Source organism: Neopelma chrysocephalum, unplaced genomic scaffold (assembly GCF_003984885.1).
Source record: "Neopelma chrysocephalum unplaced genomic scaffold, ASM398488v2 Primary Assembly neopelma1_24, whole genome shotgun sequence".
NCBI lineage: Eukaryota > Metazoa > Chordata > Aves > Passeriformes > Pipridae > Neopelma > Neopelma chrysocephalum.
Genome location: NW_020897693.1, coordinates 581,259 through 605,089, shown reverse-complemented (window position 1 = coordinate 605,089; position 23,831 = coordinate 581,259). Strand labels below are relative to the sequence as shown.

Sequence of the window (23,831 nt, the reverse complement as noted above, 5' to 3'; positions counted from 1 at the left end):
CACCTTGCTTATTATAGTGGGTAACACAGATTTAAAGTGACGGTTTTAATCTCTGTGTTTAAACAGATGCACTTCAACATTCTTGTGGAGTCGTTGTTTTTACTCGTGCTTGCACTTTCTGCATGCACACGGAGTGAGACTTAAAGGTTCAGTGACAGAAAAGGGCAAAACCCAACTCAATCGCCTGCTTAACAGCAACTTCCCGTTTCTGAAACATCTTGTGCTAGATATCCCACGCCACATGATCCACTGAGATTGAATTACTCCTCCTAATCTTTCTGTGAGTGAAGTACATGAAGATATATCCAGAGCAATCATTTATTCAGGTCGAGCGCCAGCTGCAGTGAAGACCAGCGTGGCACTGGGTCCTCGAAGAGCAGGACCATCCCTGAAGCTTTATCTCCACACCACTGCAGCTATCAGAACACAAGATTTGCTCAGTGCACGCTGCCTCAGGGATGTTATCATCCTCCCTTTTCCATGCAGCTCTGCGTTATTTCCAGCCGGCAGTGCCAGCAGGTGGTGCTGCCCACTCGTGACACTGGTCCCACGGAAAAGCGGCTGTGGAACTGTAGCTCTGAACGGTTAAAAACAATTAGATAGGTGAGGTACTCTATTTTTATTTAGTTGTTAATTTATAGCCAAAAAGCAAAAGTTGCAGTTTTGTCAGCCAAAGATTTCAATGAAGGGTACGGAAGATTTCTTCTCTCCTCTCCTCTCTCCTTCCCCCTACCTTGACTTTCCTCCTCTCTCCCCCATAAAAATACATTGAAAAGGAGGTAAAAAAAGGACTGAAATAGCCGCAAAAAAGAAAAAAAAAGGACATTTAAATCACCTGTGAATCAGGTAACCTTACAGCAAAACACTTTTAAAAAAGATGTGTGATGTCCTGCTCAGGAGCAATCATTTGGCTGATTTTGGAATCCTCAGAAAAAGAACTATGTCAATGGAATAAAACACATAAAGCCAAAACCTGGAAAACACCTGCAAGCAGGTGGACATGCCCTGCCTTTCCTTAGGTCGTTCAGCGAAGTACCAACAATTTTCAAAGATTAGTTTTGCATGAAGGGAAGGCAAACTTTGTAACCATACCCATAAAGCATACCTACAGTTTGAAAAAGAGCAAACAATGCCACAGATCTAAAAAAAAAAATAGCTCCTTAGGAAATAGTCCACATGTTAATATTTAAAACAGAAATCTTGATTCCTGAATGTAATTTAATAATAGGGAAATAATTTTCATTTTAGAGAAAATCTCTCTATTAAAAAAAAAATAGACATTTTCTGCACCATCCAGATCATTCCATTGGTCAGATGATTATCTCCACAGAAACATGAACAAGAGCTCTCAGCAATATAGAAAGTTCTATTTCTGAAGGAGTTTATAAGCCTACAAGTAAAATACAAGTTTCCTAACATTAATATCTGAACCTATTCAGGACAGAAATACCTCTCTATCAGATACTGCTTAAAAATAAACCCAATTGCAAGATGGGGCAATTCTAGACCTTTCACAAACAGCACAAATATTACATTTTCAGAAGCAGACACCTTACAGGCTAATGTGGAAGGATTTCACCTGGACAGTATTTTCTTACACGTAAAGTCTGCTAAATTCTCGGTGATGAGCATGAGGTGTTGCAGTCCTGTGTTTGCCTGGGATCCTGAAGCAGGAGTCACCTGAGCAGGTCATTTGAGATCTCTAGACTGGTATTTGCAGGTTTTCTATGAAACTATATACATGGGGTGTCTACTCATCTCTTAGTTGCCTGTTTCATCCACCTTCTATGAAGGTTTCCCGTCCTTATAAGCAGAAGCAAGGATATCTCTGTGGTTATGTCTTCTCCTCCGACTACATCTGCCTTATCTATTTAAATATCAAAATCATTCAAAAAAAGACCATGTATTTCATAATGTTTTCATTTCAGCAGATCCATCAGACCCTTTTCTTGGCTGGCATTTCCGTAATGCCATCATAGGTATGTTCAATAACTAAAAAAAAAAAATTGTAACCGACAAAGATGATGACTATAAAAAGAAGATAGGGAAGGCATAGGAACCTAAAACAGAAGCCAATTCTTTGAGAAAGTAGTGCTCTAGGAGCTTTAAAAACCTTTGCAGAAATAGTTTTCTCTTTGCACTATAAAACTGTACATTTGTCTTCTTCAGTGCTGACATATTAGCGAAAAATCACGACCATCCAGACTGCCACTGGATCTGATGGCATGAACATCTACGTGCTCTTCAAACTGTTGCTTGGATGAAAACTGCTGTCAGACTCAATTAGTGGCAGAGCAAAGCTCATCCAGAGGGAAAGGCAGACATGAATGAAGAAATACTTAATTGTGCAACTACTTGCAGACCCCAGATCCCTCAGAGCTCTGCTGCAACAGACGCCTTAGCAACGTTGTATGAAGTATTTTCTTGCCATGAGAAAAGCAATCAAAAAGACCGGCTCAAAACCAAAAAGAATTAAAAAGAAATTTTAAAAAGGCAAGTTGGGTTAGACATGCCAACCTAAAAGAGGCCAAGCAGAGAGTACTTTCCACCTACTCTATGAGAGTTCCACCACGCCTGTGAATGCAACACTTGGGTGGTCCTACCCAGACATGAGGTTGTCAAAATATTTACCTTTACGGCAAGAAAGTAGCTCCCATGAAGTCCCACCCATCATCCTCCACAACTACGTCCTTTTCATCCCATTAGCCAAAGTTCCAACAGCATCCATCTACAGAGTTCAAAAAATGAACCCCAAAAGTGAGTAAAATGTCAGGTTTGATACATTTAAAAAGAAAATCTGCATTTCTTTTTAAGCCAGTTGACAGTAAACGCCCACAATATAAACCCAGAAGCGCAGCTAAATGCATGGAACTGATACAGTAACGTGGCTGCTTCACACCCATCTGAGATGGACACCAGTGTGTGATGCACGCTGCTGTACTGCATTTACTCCTTGTATGCTTGTGTAGTTACAAGGTTAATGGCTGATTTTTTGGAAGAAATTCATTTAATCATGATCCTCTGTGCTTGTTACAATAAATAAGACACTGTTCTGGTGTCACCTTGGGGGGTTCACACCTTGCTGATCCTCTGTCAGGGAGTCCCGGGGCCACTTCGGGGAGGGGGGGCGGGAAAAACCTGGAGTGGATTTCGGCTGGAGTACGGAATGGGGGAAAACCCGGACTGGATTTTGGCCAGAATACAGAATGGAGGAAAACCCGGACTGGATTTCGGCCAGAGTACGGAATGGAGGAAAACCCAGACTGGATTTTTTTGGAGTACAGAATGGGGGAAAACCTGGACTGGATTTAAAAATAAATAAATAAAAATGAAGGGTTGGACTTGATGATTTCAGAGGTCCTTTCCAACCTGGCTGATTCTATGATTCTAAGCTGTATGGACAACTTGGAGGTGCTGTTTTCCTCCCACTCAGTCTCCGGGGAAAGAGGCAGAGGAGCACTGGTACCTTTTGCTTTGTAGGAGTGTGCAGAGGCTCAGAAGTTCACAAAATAGGTTACAACACTTGGCTGCCTCTCGCAAACCAACACCAAGGAGAGAAAGCAGCAGGAAATGGTATTGACTAAGTCTGAAGAAACAAAGGGTTCCCTGTCACTAGCAGGATGCCAGCAGGGTCACAGTGCTCTCAATATTTAAAGCAAGTAAACAACAACAAAAAAAAGCAGTGGAAGAAATTGAAACTGCATGGGGAAATATTAGGCTGTGTCACACAAGCTGGAATCTTTAGAGGGAAAAAAAAGGAATCAACATCTGGGAGGCTCAAGGAGAATAGTGGCTAATACCAATACACAGAATTTCAGCTGAACAAGTGGATTTTGTTTAATCTTGGGGGGGTTTTACCGCTCTATGGTTAAATGTCAGTAAATTACTCCAAAAAGCCTAGGAGTTTACCATGAGGGGGTGAAGAGCTAGATCAAGATGCCCACTTAACACCCTTTCTGGGGCAAATGAAGCTGATGCTTCAGGATGAGGGAATGAATAATGAAAGGAACAGATCCCTTTCTCTATACCATGAATTCTTCCCAGAACTCTGATCTCTTAGCATTTTGGAGACACACACATCCTGAATGGGAATCATCTCACTTCAAATCTGCACATATGCTCCAATGCAGTTGACAGGGATCTTTCTTACTGGAAAGGGAAACATGAATACCTCCAGAGCAGATCTGTCCCAGTTGGCCATGACCCTCTGGAGTCACTAGATTAGTCAGTCAGATTAGGAAACCAATTCTAAAGCACCAAAAAATTGGCAGCCCTTTCCACATTTCACTCCACCCAGCAGAGAAAAGGCAGACAAAGGGTGCTGGATGTTTGCTGGGTTACACCATATCCTCCAGCTAACTGTGTCAAAGCAGGCCACTACACTGCTGCCACTGGATTACTTTGCTGTTGCCACATTTCATTCTATTTTGACTCACTACAGACAACTGCTCAGAACTTCAGAAAAGCAGGCTCTGACGCTGAGCTGCCACATCAGACAGTGTGAAAACTAGTGGCCCACGCTTCTGTAGAATAAAGGAGGCAGTGTATCATAGCTTGGCTGAGTTACACCCAAAAATCCCTTTGATTTTAGCTAAGCCAATAACACAGCCAATATTTCCTCCCCTGCTACTTTGTTCCTGCAGACAGCTTCTGCCTGGGCAAAAGAAATTACAGTCTTAGAGACTGATATTTTAAAAAGGAGTGAGGCCCGTGACTGAATTACTTCTGAAAAGTTACACCTGTTTCCAAAGGCAATATCCAAATGCTTGGAAGATGAGAAGCTGGTCCAGCTGGGATCCCTAGAAGGAGGAAAGGAAGGTTTCTAACACAAAGAAGTTTAACTCCTTGGGAACGCTGCTTGTGCATCTCCACCTGTGATATGTGTCCTTTTGTGAGGATGAGGTTCAAGTACAAATCTGAGTTCAACTACACAAGTTCTTAGCCCAAAAGGTGTGGAGTCATAAGTTTCATTAAGAACTTCCAGAAAATCAAAGCTTTCATTTTTCTCAAAAAAATCTCAAGCAATCACATTCTCCCAAGGATGCTAATGGAAAGGTTTTCCAACTTAAAGGTTGGAAAAAACAACATATATAAATTTCCTTGGCATCATTTTGTGAGGAGCTGGTGAAAGGTTGTAATGTAGGCTGCTTTAGTTCTTTAGGTATGAGTGGGTTCAGCCTTTTGCTCCTCCCTGAATGATGTTCGGCCTAATAAAACTATAGGTGAAAGTGCAAATATCCTGTTGTTCTCTTCCATGCCCTCTTAGAAACCCATCTCAGAAACTGCCAGTACCTCTGTTGGCTGATTCATTCATATTAGAGTTCTCTAACATACATAACTGGGCCCTTTTTTTTTAAGACAGGTTTTAATTTCTTTTAAGTGCCTGAAGTAAATGAAAGCACAACTCGTCAACTTTTAGAAAGCAAGCTTTACATTAATATACTAATAAGCATTCTCCAAGGAAAAACATGCAGTTATCTTACAAGAGCTTATCACTGTTTGATACAGGCAGATATTTTATTTGTTTTTTCTGTGGAAATGATGCTCAGCTGAAGAGTTCTCCTGATCCTCAAAAACATCAGGTCCTGAAGCCAAGCCTGTCAGTCTATGCTGGTTTCACATTGTTCACTCTCAGCCCTGACACACTCCATTTGGAGTCAAATTTGATACAAGCCACATGGAATTTACGTACTGAGGTAACATCCAGTGCTGTCATTTTTTCCCTGTAACTAAATGTCAGCAAGAAATAGAATCTAAAATTGGCCTGTAACTATGGCAACTAATGAGCCATTCTAACTTGGAGTCCCCAAATCAAACATGTGACCATCAAGGGATTCATTCCAGTTCGAAGATGCTGCTTTTCAGAGAAGAAAATATGCTGCTGCTTTTCCTGACATGCGTGTTAGAGCTGTCAGCCCACAGCCAGGCTGGAGAGCTGGAGCAGGCTCAGGCAAACAGCTGGGAGAAAAGCTGCTCCTTTCTTAAATGGGAAGGGAAAACAGCCAAACACTATATGGATGCTAATCCCACTGGACAAAGGTAAAACCCTGTGAAAAGAACAAACTATCAGAGATGACAACAGTGCTTGTAATCACAGCACTGATGAACAAAAAGTGTAGGCTCTGTGAGAAGAAGAAATGGGTGCCTTCAACAGGCATTTGGGATCACACAACTCCAAAGTCAACTCCATAATTCTGATAAGGGGAGGTCATTTCATCTCCCATGACTATATCTTCCCTCTCAGAAGCTGTTCTGAAAGGGTTGTTTGAGGAAACTGCCAGCATGCAGCAGGAACAAATGGTTAGAATCCATAGTATGAATGGAGTATACACTAAAGTGGTTTTTCCTAGGGCCCTAGAACTAGAAATCATTTAGCTATTAAATAAGATCATTATTCAGGTTTTTTTCTTTTCAGAAGAAAGAAGAGAGAGGGTAAAATAAACATGTAAACAAAGCAGTTATTAGTTTTCCAGCATAATTTGAAAAATGCATGGTTATTCCTATCAAATAAAGTTGCAGCTAAAATTCTAATGAAACTAAGATATAAAATAAAGGGTCACTATTTCTTTATACTACATTGAAAGTTTCTTTAAGTAGCGTGTGTATGTTCTAGAAATGCACCACAGTTCAGATCGGAAGAAAGGATTCTGTCTTAGTCAATTCTTTAACAAAAAACCCTGAGTTCTTACTAATTTTCTTTGAAGATTTAACACCTAACAAAACAAAACAAAAAGTACCTTCACTAAATTATTTTGCCTACACGTGTAAACATCACCTGGCACTGGTTTTCAATATTGGCTTCCCTGGGTAGGTAAGAAAAAAGACAGCATAAATTAAAGCTTTTAACTCTGGAAACCATAAACATTGTTGTCTTGTAAAATGAGCTATATTTGGAAAAATTAATTAAACACCTTGAAACTTAGAACTGTTAACCACTGTCTTCTATTCATAGGTATGGGAGCAAAGCTATAACCCAGGAGAAATAAGCAGAGAGACATAAAAAAGAAAAGCAAGGAAGAAAGGGGTCAAATTCTACTCTTATCAGGTGTTCCTGATATATCTCAAGTCATAAGGTCACCACCACCAACCAAGGTCTTGTAAGAAACATCCAGTGTAACATCCTAGGTGCATCAGGAAAAGCTGCCACTAAGTGTTAATAACAAACAGGTGGGCCAAGGATGGTTGGAGAACAAAAGATAAAGCATTGGATGTTTCACACTTTCTCAAATTAATTTTTACCTAATTAATTCATTTTCATCAGATCTGGGCCAGTTTAGCAACAGCAGCAGTGGAAATTAACATCTTAGGGCTCTACACAATAAAAAAGCTGTAAACCCTGTCCACCTACTAAGCAGCGGCATATCTTCATTAGTTTACTGGTATTTCAAGAAAAAAGAAAAAAGGAAAAGAAACAAAAAAGAAAACTTGCAAAGGCCCACACAAAGAGCAAAAAACATAGTTTCATGGGAGCTTGAGAAACAGTTATAGCAGCAAAGGGGAAAGAAAAAACCCAACAGATCAGCTACACACACAATATGCCCAAAGTACTGCTGAGGGTGCAAGAAGGTGGTTCTGACATCGCTACTGCCCATGTGGGTACGGCTCTGGGAACGCCCACAAGCAGCTTTCACCAAGAAACACATCTCACCATTTCTTTTCCTTCCTTCGTCTTTTGTCACTTTTTGAGGTGCCATCACTTTCTGGAGGGAGCTCCGTCCAGAGCTGGGCTTTCCCGACCCATTGCTGATGATGGAGCCATTCTGACTTGGGGACCGGCTGCAAGTAACCATAGCAACAAGGCAGGATGTGAGTTCTTCCTTATAAACCTCATTTCAAGGTTATTTCATTTGCACAGTTTGCATCACTGAGTTTTCAAGTCTGATTTTGTACCAAAAGGAGACAGAATATAAACTGCACACAGAAACACAGTGAGGTAGGAGCAGAGTGATGGGAGGTGAACGCAACTTTCTCAATTAGTTCAGGGCTGATGGGCATCTTAGTGGCTTGGAATGCAACTACTTCTCATCCACAAGCTCCACAATGACAGAAATGCCACTGCAGAGGACAAAAGAAACCCATTATCAATTCAATGTCATTTGCCCAGTTAAAATAAAGTAGACTTTTGCTTTTGTATGTATGGATAAACCAGTTCCTTTGTTATTTAGCCTGCATTTACACCGAACTGTTGTCAGCCATAATGCAAAATTCACTCACTCACTTCAGACGTACGCACACAAAACGTGTTAAGAAAATTCTCCTTTTCTCCTCTTGGCACATAACCTGGTTTAACCAGCATCATTATTTACTGAAACTCCTAAGAGTTTTTTGTACTCAGCCGTTGCATGTCCTTGTCCTGAAACTGGTCCCTGCCCAGGGTGAGGAGGGAGGGCAGGTCAGAACAGCAGCATGTTAAGTCCCAGCAAGGAGCAGGAACAGAAACCAGCAGCGTGGCTCTGGGCTGCACTGGGAGCAAACTCTCATCAGAACTTCTCTTCCTTCTGGGATGGGTAAGTTACTCAAACCCTAATGCACAAGCTGGGAAAAGGAGGCCAAAGTTGAAAATGGTACATTTGGTGCTAGTCCACATCCAGACACGTGGTCACGTTGTTTTTACACGTGAAACTTGCCACAAAGGGAATGAAAACTATTGACTGGACCTGTGCAGTTACTCACGCACCTATCTGCAACCTACCACTGAATTGTCACAGCCACTGACAGGGTGATGTAAAGAGGTTGCATTGGAGGAAAAAAAAATGGACTTTGTCACAAAGACTTTCATTTACAGACAAAAATATCAAATCGAGTTCTATTGCTGTCACAGTGGTTTTATATCTAGAAAATGGTAGTAAAGCAAAACAACGGTCAAAACCATCCTGCAAATCATTGCCAATACTATGGCAATATAATAAATGAATGTTTCAATCCTCAGCTTGAAACATTCATTTACCTCCAGTTCCGACCACCCTGCCTGGTGTAAGTAGAAAGCATTTACTGTGGTCAGAACAGTAAGGGACAAATGTCAGAAAAGCGATTCTTGGGGACTCTCTTTTGAAGATAGCCTAGGTGGAAATATATACAATTTGAGACAGGCTCTTTCCAGCTACAGGGCTCTATGAGAACTCAGCATGCAGCCCAGCTCAGTCCAGCCTGAGGATCTTCTAGTGAAATTCTGTTGAGAATAAATATTCTTGTGAAGCAAGGATTTCTCCCCTACAAACCTGTCACTGCCTAATGAATAATCCCAGCCCAGTAAAAAAATTCATCTAAGGACAGACCAACACCTGAAGAAAATCTGCTCCACTTGGGAACATAAAAAAGAATTGAGTGTGGATATCTTGTCCAATGATTTCTGCTGCCACTAATCTAAATATTCATCCTTTTTAAGTGGCTGTCATAGCTGAGAGGTTTCTTTCAATGGTGATATCAGAGGAGATATTCTGATCAGTTACCACTTCATGGCAGTCTGATTTAAATTGACCTTTCCAGGCTGCAAAGTAGCCTGGATGAAAGAGTAAATACATAAAGGTCAAGAAATATTTCTTCATCCTCAGAAACCATTAAATTCCAACCCCAGACACAGCTCCTGGGAATGAAAAATACTAAAATTCTGCATGTTCTCACTTACTCAAGTAATCACCCTGAAGGAGGGAAAACTAACTCTTAGTTATTTGCTTAGAAGGGCACCAAGGTTCAACATATTTTATAATGAGAGTAACTTTCCTGTGAATTCCTGGATCAAGTTTGCTTATCAACGTTTGTTTAAAATGGTGCAGATTAAGTAGAGGGAGATTTTGGAGCTCATTCAAAGGACTGAGTGAAGTGCTTAATCACTTTTGTTAGAGGATTAATTAATAGGGCTGGTTTATATTTTTTGTGTGTATTTACACACAGCTTTGGAGAGGCTTCAAAACATTTTAAAGAGCAATTCCTGCAGAGACTTAACCTCTGGTGGTTCAGCACCAGCAACTGCTGCTGATGTCATGGTCATCTTCCATTTGTCATTTCATCAGAGGATGGAAGACTTTGAAAGGGACAAGTGCTGTTCAGTTCACACGAACTATAAAATCCAACCCTCAAAGTCTGAGTGATTTACAGTGTGAACAACACATCACTGACATTAAATGGCAGAATAACAGTTCACATCCAAACGCAGCTGGCTCACTCTCCTCTCCTGGTACTCCCTGCAGACAGCTCTTTCCACGCTCCAGGTGACTTACTATACAGCCAAAGAAGTATGCCAAACCAGGAACTAGCTCAGGATCCTTCTGTCTCCATTTTTCTGTAGGGCAAACCTCAGCTCATAACCAGTGGGGATGTCTACCCACCATAAGGAGCAGCAGTGTTGGCTCCTCCAGCCCCACACCGTGCCGGCTGACACCTCCCACAGCTGCAGATGGCTCCAGTGTGCTCCTGTCACAGTGTACAGCAACATTGTGCCAAGTTTTCCAAGCTTTTCCATTACTCCAAAGGGACAAATGTCATTGTACAAGATGAGGTGACTCAGCTATGAAGATCTGGTTTTCTATAGAATTTCTCTGCACTAGCCAGATACTCTTCTTTTATGTTGTCAAGTGCCTTCGAGAGACAAGGACTGTGTAATGCCAGTGAATTATACAACAACTGTTACCTCTATTCAGGCTGTTTACCTAACAGTTTTATTTTCCTCTCTTCATTTCAGTATTATTCTTCAGTTCCATTCTAACTTAATGTCAAGGAAAAATGGACACAAAGAATGCAAAACAGCCAGGATAAAGGGATAATCTTCTTTCCTCGCCTGTGGTGACTGAGACAAGAAATAATGACCTTCTGTTCAGCTATTCTGTTGGTGATTGAGGGTAAACATGAGGTAAAATTTCCTAACAGGAAAGGCAGAAGAGAACAGATTGTTGGAGGAGGCTGTGATCATCCCACCACTAAAACACTTTAAAATAAGGTAGACAAACTTGAGTTGGGGGGTGTTTGACCCTGCAGCAGAGAAGAAGAGGAGCCAGGTAGCTTCCTGGGGACCTTAAATCCTACAACCTTAGAGACTTTGTATGAAGACACTGCAAACCTGGGACACTTTACCCTAGACACTGACATTATCTAGTTTATTCTTACACTTTAAGAAGTTCTGTACTGCTGTAGCTGGTTTGGATGTAGAGGTCTTCCATATTTTAGTGGATGTTTAGGGTTTTCCCTTCTGCACTGGGGCTAATTCTGGAGTGACAGAGTCCACCAGTGCAGCTACAGAAATTTACAGTGGCCAAGGTCCTGTCTTTTGGTTCACTGAGGAATGATCAACGTTCATGCTACAGGTCCCATGTCTCATTTGGGCTCATCTCTTGTATGATTCCAGCACAAACATGAAAGCCACTTCTCCTTCACCTCCTCTATGAATGTACAACCTGTGAAGGTTTCACTTTGGTTTACCTCATATTTTGCAGCACTTTGACATATCCAGGGCAGACCAGTGTTATACCAAGGATACATCAGGGAGGAACCATCTGCCACACACTCAGCCTAGGTGCCAAACCTTACAGCAACCAGCAGCATGTACCCTATTCCACCCCTCTGTGGAAAGATGCCAGTCAGTACCTTTTCCTTGTTTCATTGGATTTGGCAGTTTTGATGGTGCTCCCATCCTGGGTAATTTCTCTCTCCTGGGAGGCAGGAGCATCTCTGACTGGAAGTGGAAGTATGACAGTCTCCTGAGTTACAGGTAAAACTTCATCTTCTGCTCCCTGCTGGCCCAAGTGTTGCTTGGCATAGTCAAAGCCTTGCACTGGCTGCAAAAAGAATAGGAGAAATAAAAGAAACTTCCAGTACGTTATATGTTAATATAAATTTTCAACTTCAATATAAAATCTCTCACTATCCCTTAACTTCTTTAACTACGTAAGTGACAGGAAAAAAAATACGTAGATCACCATGTGAATGCCCAACAAGAAACCAATTTCTCATGAAATCTCCGTTCCACATATTTTAAACATGATTAGTGTAAAATTGATCTTGGCTAACCTTTCTTACCCTGCTGTAACACCCTCAGAAATTCCTTTGACAGATAGTGGAAGAATGAGGATATGGAAGAAAAAAAATAGGAGGAAAAGAAATAAGACCATATAGAAAACTCTCTCTGACAAAACCCTTGTGTTTTCAAAGAAGGTGGGAGTAATTTATTCCCAGTCAAGACAAAGTAGAAAAGGCACACATCAAAGTTTCATGGGCAACATTTTCCAGAAAAGAATCTTTTTCAGATCAGTGAAATTATATTTCCCCTGGCTTGCCAGTTGCCTGCTGGGAAGGATGTGATTGACTTCACTTGTTTCTCTCGGGAAGTGGCATTTCACCAGAGCCTTGCAGTGAGGCAGCTGAGGGCGTGTGCCCAGCCTCCTCTTCCCAAAGCCCACCCAGGCTTTCCCTGCTGCCTCTGCAAGGAAAAAACAGAATTAACACATGCCTCCTGGGCAAGGCAGCCACTCAAAGGTGGATTCTCTCAATGGAAAAATTAAAGCATTTAGGCAAAACTTGACTTTCCAAACCTCATTTTCAACTGGAAGAAAAAGAGAAGGGGGAAGAAAACAACAACAACAACAACAAAAAAAACCCACAAAAACAACCTGCATTTTCTTAGGGGCAAAAAAAAAAAGAAAAATAAATCACTCGAAGAAATTCCTGACCACTTCTGGAAAAAATACATAAGACAAAAGTGTTCTTGCTACACTAAATTGAATTAATTTACCCAAAACTGGAAGGATGCTCTTGCTGAAGTACAAAGACTATTGACAAAATGCTAAAAAAGCACTACAAAACACTTCAAAGTTGAGTAGCAGTGATTTTAAACCTCAAACATACTTCAGGAAACACACTGGAATTAGTTCATGACTGATTAGTCTCTCCATGTTCCTGTCATGTCATTATTGAATATTTTACTTCCAGAAGAAAATCAGCAGGAGGAAAAAATTAGCTGATGGCACAGAAAAAAAAAGATGAGCTCTGAAAAGAACATTTTTTCTTGTTGTGTCCCTTACTAAATCTGTTGCTATAAATAGAGACACATTTCATAGGTGAGCTCAGCCTGAAAATAATGGGGGCTGCCTTCTACTTTTTAAAACATAATAAAACGTGCTTTTTGTTTATGGGGATCTGTGTGGCATTCCCAATCTCCTGTTCAAACTGAGGCTAATGATTTCTAATGATTTCCAAGGATGCTAATGATTTCTAATGTGCTCCCTTATTTCAGCACTCCTCTGGTAAAAGGAGCTTCCGTGCATTAAGGAGTCACTGAGTGGGCTAATGCTGATTTGGGAGAGCAGACAACACAGAACTTTTAACATATCAGAGAAATGCCAATTCACCATCACCCCTCCATGGTAAGTCATGACAGTACCACCCCTGAGGGAGCCTTCTCCTTGCCCTCCCCTGAAGGCAGGGTACCACAAAAAAGGCACCAAAGTAGCTGCAAAGGGAGGAAATGAAGAAAGGGAAGGGAATGAAGAAAGGGGAAACAGAAGCTTTGTGAAAGACAGCTAGGAAGAACTGCACAATATGCTAAATACTAATGTTGTTAACCAAAATAATGTTTTTAAATGTCATTATCAATATTGAGTTTCAGAGTTAAGACCCTCCTAGATATTCTGCAAAAAAAGGTAAAAAAAGAGGCAATTAAATCAGTTAGTTCACCCTCCATGCCTTTGAAAGACTAAAATAAGTTTCAACTTACACTTCATATCTTATATAAAAACAAAACAAACCCAAACCAGACAAACAAAAAAAATAACCAAACCAAACCAGAAGCAGCAGAACATGAGAATTACTAAAGAATTCTGCAGTGTCCCAGCTTGGATCTGCCAAAGGAAGGAAATGAAGGATTATTTTAATCTGAGTTCCACTTACCACCATGTCTAGCAACAAAATGCAATAAAGGAAGAGCTGAGAAAGTCATCCTCATCAGCGGACATATTGCATTAAATAAAATTTGATCTTGGAACCCTGCTCCGTGAAAGCCCACAGGAGCAGATGGCTTTACCACCCCTGAAGGGAACTGGCAAGACTAAATCACGATCAGGCACTGCTGAAGCACTGCAAGAATAGATGTCCAATAGGACCAAAATACTGAGAAAGACCGGGGGACTGGAATTTTAATATTGCTTTTGAAATAATAAATGAATGATGAGACTATTAGATTACACTGCCTGGCAAAGGGCAGAGTGAATGTAGAGAGTTGGTTCTGGGAGTTTTTTTCCTTGTAATGATCATGAAAAAGACATTAAAAAAAAAAGAAATAAATTAAACAAAAAAAAAGAAAAAAGAAAAAAGGATGATCAGCTCCTCCCCTCTATAGGTATACCCAGGTACACAGTTTCACTGATTTTTTTTTCCTCCATGTCCTTTATCAAACTGATAGTCATTGGTTTCTCATGGTTGCAGTATTTGTTTCTGCTTGCAGGTCTTAGACTACAGATCTTATCTCTGTTTACCTGCAAACTTACTCTTTCATGGTCTGAAAAAAAAAGGAAAGGTGACAAATCAGACTACAGCCTCTGAAAAAGCATGCTGTGAATTAAAAAGCAAGAGATGCAAAAGTTAACATCCATCCAAAACCTCAAGGTAAAAACAGTTGCTTAAAATAAAAATAGCATTGAAATAACATTAAAATAAAATCCCATCAGAGTTCCATCAATTTGAATTTATACTTCCTTTAATTTTACAACCAGAGAGAAAATTGAAAAAAATTGTAACAGTCCCTTTCCCCTGCAACTTAGTCCAGATGTCCCTGACTGCTGAGGCAGAACAGCAACACAATTCCCAAGACAGACACCATAAACCACACTATCTAAGAGAGGTCATTTTGTAAACTTCATTTATTTACCCTTCAGCCTGCTACAACAACAAAAGAAAAAGTCATTCTTAATTACCAGGCACAACCACAGCAGCCCTGCTGTTAATGCTCCATCACCTCCCCCAGCTGCACAAGGATATTTCATGCTAAATGTTCCATTACCCCTCCGTGCTGCGTTCGAGCTCCCTGTCCCGCTGCAGGGGACGGAGCGTCTGGAGGGACGTGGGAGCGTCTGGAGGGATGTGGGAGGCAGCTCTGCTCTGCTCTGGAGGACCCGCAGCCTCCCGCTGCTCCCAGCAGCAGCAGGACTGCAGAGATGAGCAGGCAGCTCCGCTCTGCCAGTCCCCTTGGAACAGGACTCCCAGAGTCCGAGCACATGAAACAGCACCACTGAAAACAAAAACACCTGAGATCCAAGGCTGCAGGTATCCCATAATATCCTCCTTTTTGCTTTTGCTGGATGTTCAAAAAGGTATCAAAAAATTGCTCCAGTGATTCGACAACAAATCTCAGACACACAGAAACAAAATACTAAAGCTGCTGCTTAAACTAAAAATCACTCCACTGTGACTCCACTTAGAGCAGAGTCAGCATTAATCAGCAGTCTCAGGCACTTTCCTGAGCCATGAAATACAACATATTCATTTTAAATGTGATATGGATATGTGCTCATCAGCTATTTGTATTGCCAAACTGCATGAAATGTGGCAATTACAGTTCAAGCAACCAGCACTATTCCCTTAGGCTGGGATTAAAAATAAAAACTAAAATTGTTCCTTTTAAAATGACCTTATTTCATTATCTTCCCAAAATATGTTTCTTAGCCTTACTTTAAGTAAAGATGCTGAAATCAGGAATGACCAAACCAGTCCATTCCCAGTCCCACTGTAGAATTTATCTTCCACAGTCCATATACCAGCACATACTCTAAACTAGACGTGGCTGAACCTTTTTGATGGAGCCATCATTGTGAAGCTAAACAGGAAGCAATTTAGCTTTCATTTTGAAATGCATCACTTCTCATATAATGAATTAAATTAAATTTTATGGAGTCTCAAAATAAACCATAAAGGGGAAATGCACTCCAGAAGTGGACCTCCTGCACTCCAGCTGTAAATATGAGCAAATCTGCAGGAAAACCTCCTGAAATGAGTGTAGTGTGGGTGCTGGGAGCTCAGCACCAGTTGTTTTGTTCTGCAGATCCAGCTCCCATCTGATGACATTGACTGCTGATGCAAGTGTAACCTGACTGAGCAGGTTTTAACCTGACCATCTTACAGCCTGATTAAATCTGATTTCTCAGGAAAAGTAAAAATCCCATTTTCTCTTTCTTTTTGGAATGCCAACCATGGATTAAAATATTAAAATACTTTCAAGGGTTTTTTTCTGTGCTGTAGCTTCTACTAGCAGTGGGGTTTCTTTTTTAAATAGCAACCTTCTTCAGCTGTAAAGCATCCCATAAAGATGGGCAATATACAAACTTATTTTTACCTCTAGCTGGGATTAAGACTATATATAAAAAGAATAAACTGGTGCATAGTATTTGCAGCAGCCCCTAATGAAGCATAATTTGCATTATAGAGGCTTCAGTGGGGTGTTACATATCACTGCAGTGGTATTAATTTTTGTTTGTGTTTCACTTCTGCAAATCTAGTCTAAACACTAGATGGATAGCAGTGGATAAACAGATGAGCACACTGGAACCAAAATGGAAATGTCTTTTTTTTTTTTGCATCATTTTTGATACAAATGTCTTGTTTCCAACTGGCACCAGCTGCACCCATCTGCAACGAACCCAAGATAAGGAGAAGAGAGTTGTCACACGCATCATGACTTACTTCAACTCTCCCTCCAAGCTACATTTTTCAGCAGAAGCAACAGAGCTGAAATCTCAATAATCCTGCTGTCTGTAGCATTAAGAAACCAAAGAAAAAATTCATCATCTCAGTCCCATGCCAGTGTAGAAGAACAAAGTCAGCCAAAAGGGCAAAGGAACAGTGTGCCTTACACACAGGCTCCGTGGGCTAAAATCTCCTACCTCTGGTTGGCCCTGTTCAAGAGCCACTGAATAGCAGCATTGAGAAGGCAGACTTTTTCACTGTGGAGACAAATCAGTATTCTGTGCCATTTTCTGTTAGAGACAGAGAATCAAACTAGAAATGCATTTGCTTAGGGAAAAAAACCCATCTTGTAATTGATATGGGTTAGTAAGTTTAAGAAAAACATAATTGTTTGAACCCAACAAGCAATATCCACAAATAAATTGGAAAGTTCAAAACATCTAAGAGAAAAATAGCAGTGGGAGAAAAAAAAAATCCAAAGAATGTCTATTCTAGATTAGCATCTGGGGGGAGAACTTCTGGTTGGGACCAGGTCCAAACTGCTGCCGAAACCCAGGGCTTCAGACACTGCCACCTGCAGCAGGCAGGAGCAGGTTTTGAGATCCCACAGGAGATGTGACGCTGACAAGCCCCAGGCGTAATATCCCATTTCCTCAACTTTGAGAGGGAAGCAACTGCCCTGGGTGAAGCCTCCTCAGCCCCAATGGCTCAGTGCCTGACGTGGCTGTGTGAGGGCTCTTCTGTCACCTCGACCTGCGCCCAAGGGACAAGCTCTGATGGAAGCTGATGAGTCCTGAGGATCCAGCGGTATCAAGGACAGAGGAGAAATGCAAAGACCCAACCTGTGAGTAACAACCATCTCAATCCCAAACATTCTTCAACTACATCTACCAGAGAAACTGTTACAACCTCAGAAAGCAAACGGACGCCTTTGGATCTCGTGATCGGTCGCTCACCTTCGCTCTCTGAGGCAGGTTCATCATGGTGTCCGGCTTGAAGTCATTCTTGTTCTTCCTGCACAGCACTGCTGTGATGATGATGATGATGACTGTAACCACAGCAATGGGAGCCAGCACCGCTGCAATGATCCACAGGTTGTTTGGGGGGTTCTTCACCACGGCTACGGAAAATGGCAAACCAACACTGGTAAGCTTCACTGTGCAACATTCCAACTGCTTCCAGTCTTCAACTGTCTCCATATAAAAATTAGTACAAAAGGACTGTAAGTAATCTAGCTTTCTGTACAAAGGAATACCTTAATTAAAAAAAAAACCAACAAACAAAACAAAACAATCAGCAACTCTGTTCAATTCATAAATCCCTGAGCTCTCCTCTCTTATTTATATGCAAATACCTGGTTATATGCAAAAGCAGCCATCCACTCCAAATCAAGTTAGATGCCATATTAGAAATTACTCCAGTGGTTCATTTACAGAATAAACAAAAAAAAAGGTGCAAGTAATATATCCTTAACTATTTTTCAAACACAAATCCAGCTTACAGCAAAGTAGCATGTGTGTTAAAAGAATACACACGGAGTTCATACCTGGTGTCAAAGACTTACTGGCTCAGCAAGAGTGAAGTGGCAGAGCTTTTTCAAAAACAGTGAAGCTAAACACTCTAATATAGTTATTACTAATATCAATAGGGCAATAAGAGAATGCTTCTCTTGTGCTCTAGAAATAATTTATCATAGTTAAGGTCAAAATGAATCCATCATTTTTGAAGGAGTGGAAATAATGAGGTTGGAAAAAGCTACTTGCAGATATATTAATAATGGCACTAGGAAAAGGGTACGTTTCAGAAATGCAGTGATGCAAAAACATTTTAGATTCCATTTTATCAGAATAATCTCTCTCAGTATGAACCTTCAACTTCTTCACACATAAGAGATCCTCCTGTGACACATTCCCAGTCCTCTCATTTCATTTCATTTCATTTCTTTCAGGAAAAACATCAGATAATCTCCTTATAATGCTGAATTCTGCTGTAGTGAAACATTTAGTGGACTTCACCATGATATCTCTGTTTATTTTCCTGGTTGCTGGTGTGGGCAGGCAATTGTGAGAATACCAGGACAAAGCAGTCATTCCCATTTCCTAGGGGACTGGTGCTTTCAAATGTCATTGAGCTTATGAGCTGTCAGAGGCACTCAGCATCTTTCAGGATCAGACTTCAAATGCAGACCAGCTCGTTCAGCAGCAGTTACAAAAGCCAGCTGAAAGTCTGGCTGAAGCCTGAGTCTGTTTTCTTTGTAGATTTCCAGCTTTTTGCAAAGCCAATGTATTTTGTTGGGTGATGTAGTAATAGCACCATTAGGTACAGGACTTGAGCAAAAGACTGTCCAAAAAACCAGGCTGAAGCCTTTCAAGGTTCACTTTTCAACAGACTTGCATAATTCTTAATTGCTGACTCTGACATTTAGTTTGGGGATGAAAGGGCTGTGGGGAAGGAAACTGAATCTGAATTTTAACAAATAACAGTAACTTTAATTATAGACTGCTGCTGTGGGAGCAGCAAACAATTGTTGGAAAACTATATTTATTCTTTGTAGGGAATGCAGAGGGAATGATGACCTTATGGCTAATGGGACAGACATTTAAGAGTTGTAGTTTACATCTTTAATTCAGTTACCAGCTTCCAATGTGACCTTAAGTCAACCCATGGTTCATTTAACTCAATAAGACTTCAGTGGAATTTGAAACAAGCCTTTCATTCTCTTATAACTCAGTCTCTTGCTTATAAAATGGGAACATCCATATTTTTTGATATTATTAGTCTGTCTTGTCTAACTTGACTATGAGCTCCCAAGGGTAGATGTGTTTCCTTACTGCATTTTGGAACAGAACTTTTCATTCTGCTATAAAGAAATCATAATGAGCAAAAATGAAATCCACACAAAGTATTTTCTTTGGCAATACAGAGACAGACTGCCAATAACCATGTCCAAAATGAAAGCAATTGATTTTTTTCCCCACAATAAGGTATAAAGATAGAATTACCTCCTGTATTTCAAATACTCTGCCTTCAGAATCTCAGTTACCCCAGGTCATAATTTCAATTTCTGTATATTCTCTTCTTACAGTATTCTATGCATACTTCACTGGTATGATAATCTACAGACGAATAAGGCTGTCTCATCAGACCATGGAAATACAAAGTTGGATGATGAGCAGCAGATGTCATAATTGCCTAAATACCCATATAAATCACAACACTGCACAAAGAGCTAGGAAACTGCTATGTATTATCTATATCTTCTTTAGTAAAAATGCATTAAAGAAATATTCGCACGGAAAACAGAATTATTAAGAATTTAAATGCTGGAATTTAAGGAAGCAGGAATGGAGATCAACTTATTCAGTCAAATTAAAGTCAATAACAGATCATGATTGAATCAAGGATCAGATACAGTACATAGTGCATTCTCTGGAAATTATATCATATTTCTGCCTTCTAACTCAATCCTGTGTTTATGGATGATACATAAATTGCTTATTACAGTGGTCCCTTCTTTTCCTGTCACCACTGCATGTAATTATTTCAGTATCACTGCTCCTTCAAGCAGATATAATTGCACCAGAGAGACCCATTTTATATGCTGTTTTGTCAGTAAGGAGATCCAATAAAGAAGTCCACTATATCATTTTAATTTCATCTAGATAAAAACCTTGGCAAAGTAGAGAGACTCAGTTAGTGAAAGGCATCAATTTGTACATTAAGCTCTTAACTGCACAAGAAAAAAAAGGCTCCAAGCTCCACCACAGGTTTATGACTGTGGGTCAACTACATAGGAATATCCAAAAAAAAAAAAAATTTTAGAGAAATTTGTGTCCACAATAACTCAGTAACTGATGAAGGTCTTGAAAGACCTTTACTTTTCAAGAATGGATTCCTTTTTAGCCACATTATTCTGAATTATATGATCATATCTTGAATCTGAAAACTGTCCATACAGACAGGTAATTCTTTTCAACTTCACTTTTCTGATTTGTGTCTAAACAATACCTTTAACAACCACGTGGTGCACTTGACAAAGTTCTCAGTGAAAATTATTATTTAAAAAAATAATAATCCCTTTGAGATAGAATGCACGTTTTTTTGAGCAAGTAAAAAATAAAGGACTTCTTAATAGCCCCTACATTTGACTTTGGGGCAAGTTATTTGAATAGCAACTTTGCACCAGCCATCATTAGCCTGTGGTTTCCTGGTTTTGTTAGCATCAGAATTAATTCCAACTTTACTGTTCCATAATGTTTAGTCCATGGATGTTACTCTGTGTGATAAGTGCAGGCTTCCCACATCTACACTGGTGTTTGCACAAAGAAAGAAAGAAAGAAAGAAAAACAACAGAATGAAAAAAAAGGATTAAACTACAGAATTTTTAAAAGAACTCTTACGATCAGCTTGGACTTGGATGACATAGCCCAGGGTCAAGGCCATGCGCTGGGAGTCAACGGTGCTCAAAATTTTGGCAGCTGCGGTGCCCAGCAAAGGCTTCCCATTGTATAAAGTGTAATACGTCAGCTCAGCCGGCTCCTTGGGGCCTGGAATGCGTTGAATTTTTACCATCTTTAAGGGAAATAAATAAATAAATAATGAGAGAAGGAGAAATAAATTGTGTTTGCATCATACCACTGCAAAACTTGCCAGGAGCTATCTGAAGGCAGTGCCCACAGGGAACTCCTCCAAGACCTCCTACAAGCATAAGCTCCATGAAAATGTTCTCACAGGATCAGAGCTTCTCCCCTTCATAGCCTAGGCTATTAAGTCAGTCAGTCAGAGGACTGACTGACTTCTTAAAAAAAATTTAAATATAATCCTAAAGTAAAACCCTACTCTAAGAAAAGCATGCAGTAAAAAGGAGGAAAGGGTCAAATGTTTGGACATTACAGTCCTCTGTAAAGAAGGAATTCCTAATAATCTGTCCTAACCTACTGTTAGGACATATTGCAGTTGAAAAATATCCTCACATTTCACTTCTATCCTCATTATTTTTTATCCCAGGCTGATAATAAAGAGAACCATGTTTTTTCCCATTTTATTCTGCAGAACACTGTCAGAATTTCCACATTGTACCTCTGCCTTTCCTGAGAGTAGAGAAAGTGTCAAACATTTCTAATGATGAGAAGAAAAGGAGTTATATGATTCTTCTCCATTATAGTATGGACTAAAATTTTACAAAGATTCACACTTTTGGCAAGCAAAACATGTTCCTTCTTCAAATTCTTTCAGTGGGAAAACACAAAGAATTGTGGGCAAATGACAAAAGTAGTAACTTGGGTTTATATCTCACAGCAATAAATCATTGAAAAATATAATGTAACTTTCTGAAAAAGCAACACCTTGTTATCTAATTTTTGAAGACTGAAGAACATATATTTCAACTGCCCATAATATCAGTTGGCTTAATTGGTAAGACAACAAAATACGACCATTTCAAAATACTGAATGTGAAATACTGTAAATAAGAGAAAGATGATTAATAAATTATTCAGGTCTAAAATCTCTACTTCATGTGATCAGTGGCCACATGGTTTGATGACTAACCCTGCAGAAAGGCTGCTTCTTGCATTTTTTTTCCAACAAAAAAGAAGTTCTAGCTCTGAGTTACCTAGGAAACTTTTTTGATGAATAAAAGCTTGGAACTCTTCATTATGCCGAATGCGAGACTTTACGCTAAAACATGTACTTTGTACCAATTCTCATAGCAACCAGAGAGAAAATATTTATTAACACTGATTAACTAATGATGATTTCTAGAAGATGACAGGCTGACTGCAGAAAAAGACATGATTATTAATGCCACACATTTAGCCCTTGCAGCTTTGATATTCTGGAAAAAAAAATAATCTCAACCCAGTTAGGCATATCTTTTACACAAATTTAAGCTGGACACGTGAAAGCAAAGTCCTGGGGTTTTTTTTTAACACATATCCAGGTGCAACCGGCGTGGCATTGACCACCTGCACAGTGTAGCTGCCCACGGTGGTGGCACGTTTGAATCGCCTCCCTTGCTGGTGGGACATCATGAACAGCGGGGCCAAGCGCTGCTCCATCAGTCGGGCAAAGCTCTGGTTGTTCAGCCCCAGTAAGGCCATATCGACCCCTTGAATAACTGTGGGAATGAATGGAGAAAAACCACATATCAGCACGTATCTTACGTGGACAGGTAAAATAACACGTGTTCTGTGAGACGGTTTGGAAGGTGCTGACTAGCTTAGAATAAAAACACCTGGACACTGTTACACCCCCTCAGTAATTCCCAATGTGTGCATAACACCCTGCACTGTTCTTCTCAGATAATGTCAGTCATGTTTCAGAGAGTAAAATCCTCAGAAAACATTTTTTAGGCCTTCAGTTTACCAAAATGGCTCTGGGAAGCACCTAATCTATGACCTTCAATGTAAAAAGTAAGTTAAAACCTATTTGCAAGCTGCTGGTTCAGTGCTTATCGCCAGATGCTCCTGTTAACTAAACCAGTTTCCCCTCCTGCAGATTTGAAATCAGAAGTTAGGATTTTGTACAACTCAGTTTGAAACAAAATACCCTGGTTTGAGAGCACCAAAAACTGAATAAACATTTCTGAAGCATAAATGAATGTAAAATTTAGAAGACACTGGATTTACATAAACTTCAAAAAAGTGATATGGCATGATGATTCAATTCATACATATGTATGATCTTTTCAATATTATTTAAAAAACATCTACTGGGACCACCATGATTTTTTTGAAAACAAAGTTTCCACTGTAATATCAATACTACTCCATTGCAGTAGGTGAACAGAGGCAAGAAATGGAGGATGAGATTCTCAGGGTCCATATGGGGAAGAACAGTACCACTCCCTCAGAGGGTCATAATCTCTGCATAGACATTTTATCTCAAATTTATGAATAGATATAACAGGCACCAAATCCATTTCATGTCAGACTCCTTTTCACTTGCTCTCCTGAGCATTAAACAATTCCAGGTGCAGACACACCAATTAAAAAGGCTTTGGTATCTATTCACTCAAAGATGTCTGGAGGAAAGGGTCTCTTTCTTGCCCAGTTATCATTTCTGAAGTCAAAATGGTTGTGAGTGAGAATGTGGTACCAGTGAAATGACTTCATAAAGAAAGCATTTTGAAGCCTCTGAGCATTCTCTGCACCTTCTTTTCCACCAAC

General features: G+C 40.1%; 1 protein-coding gene across 1 annotated transcript in view; it reads right to left on the bottom strand.

The window, feature by feature from the left end:
• The window catches only part of KIAA1549L (KIAA1549 like), a 135,665-nt gene that overhangs the window by 38,740 nt on the left and 73,094 nt on the right, over nucleotides 1-23,831 (bottom strand). Inside the window, exons 9-13 of the mRNA XM_027699268.1 lie at nucleotides 22,629-22,780; nucleotides 21,063-21,234; nucleotides 17,619-17,782; nucleotides 11,578-11,768; nucleotides 7,649-7,776 (exon numbers count right to left, since the gene is read on the bottom strand). Of these exons, the coding sequence (XP_027555069.1) occupies nucleotides 7,649-7,776; nucleotides 11,578-11,768; nucleotides 17,619-17,782; nucleotides 21,063-21,234; nucleotides 22,629-22,780 (807 nt within the window). The remainder of the gene's footprint in view (nucleotides 1-7,648; nucleotides 7,777-11,577; nucleotides 11,769-17,618; nucleotides 17,783-21,062; nucleotides 21,235-22,628; nucleotides 22,781-23,831) is intronic.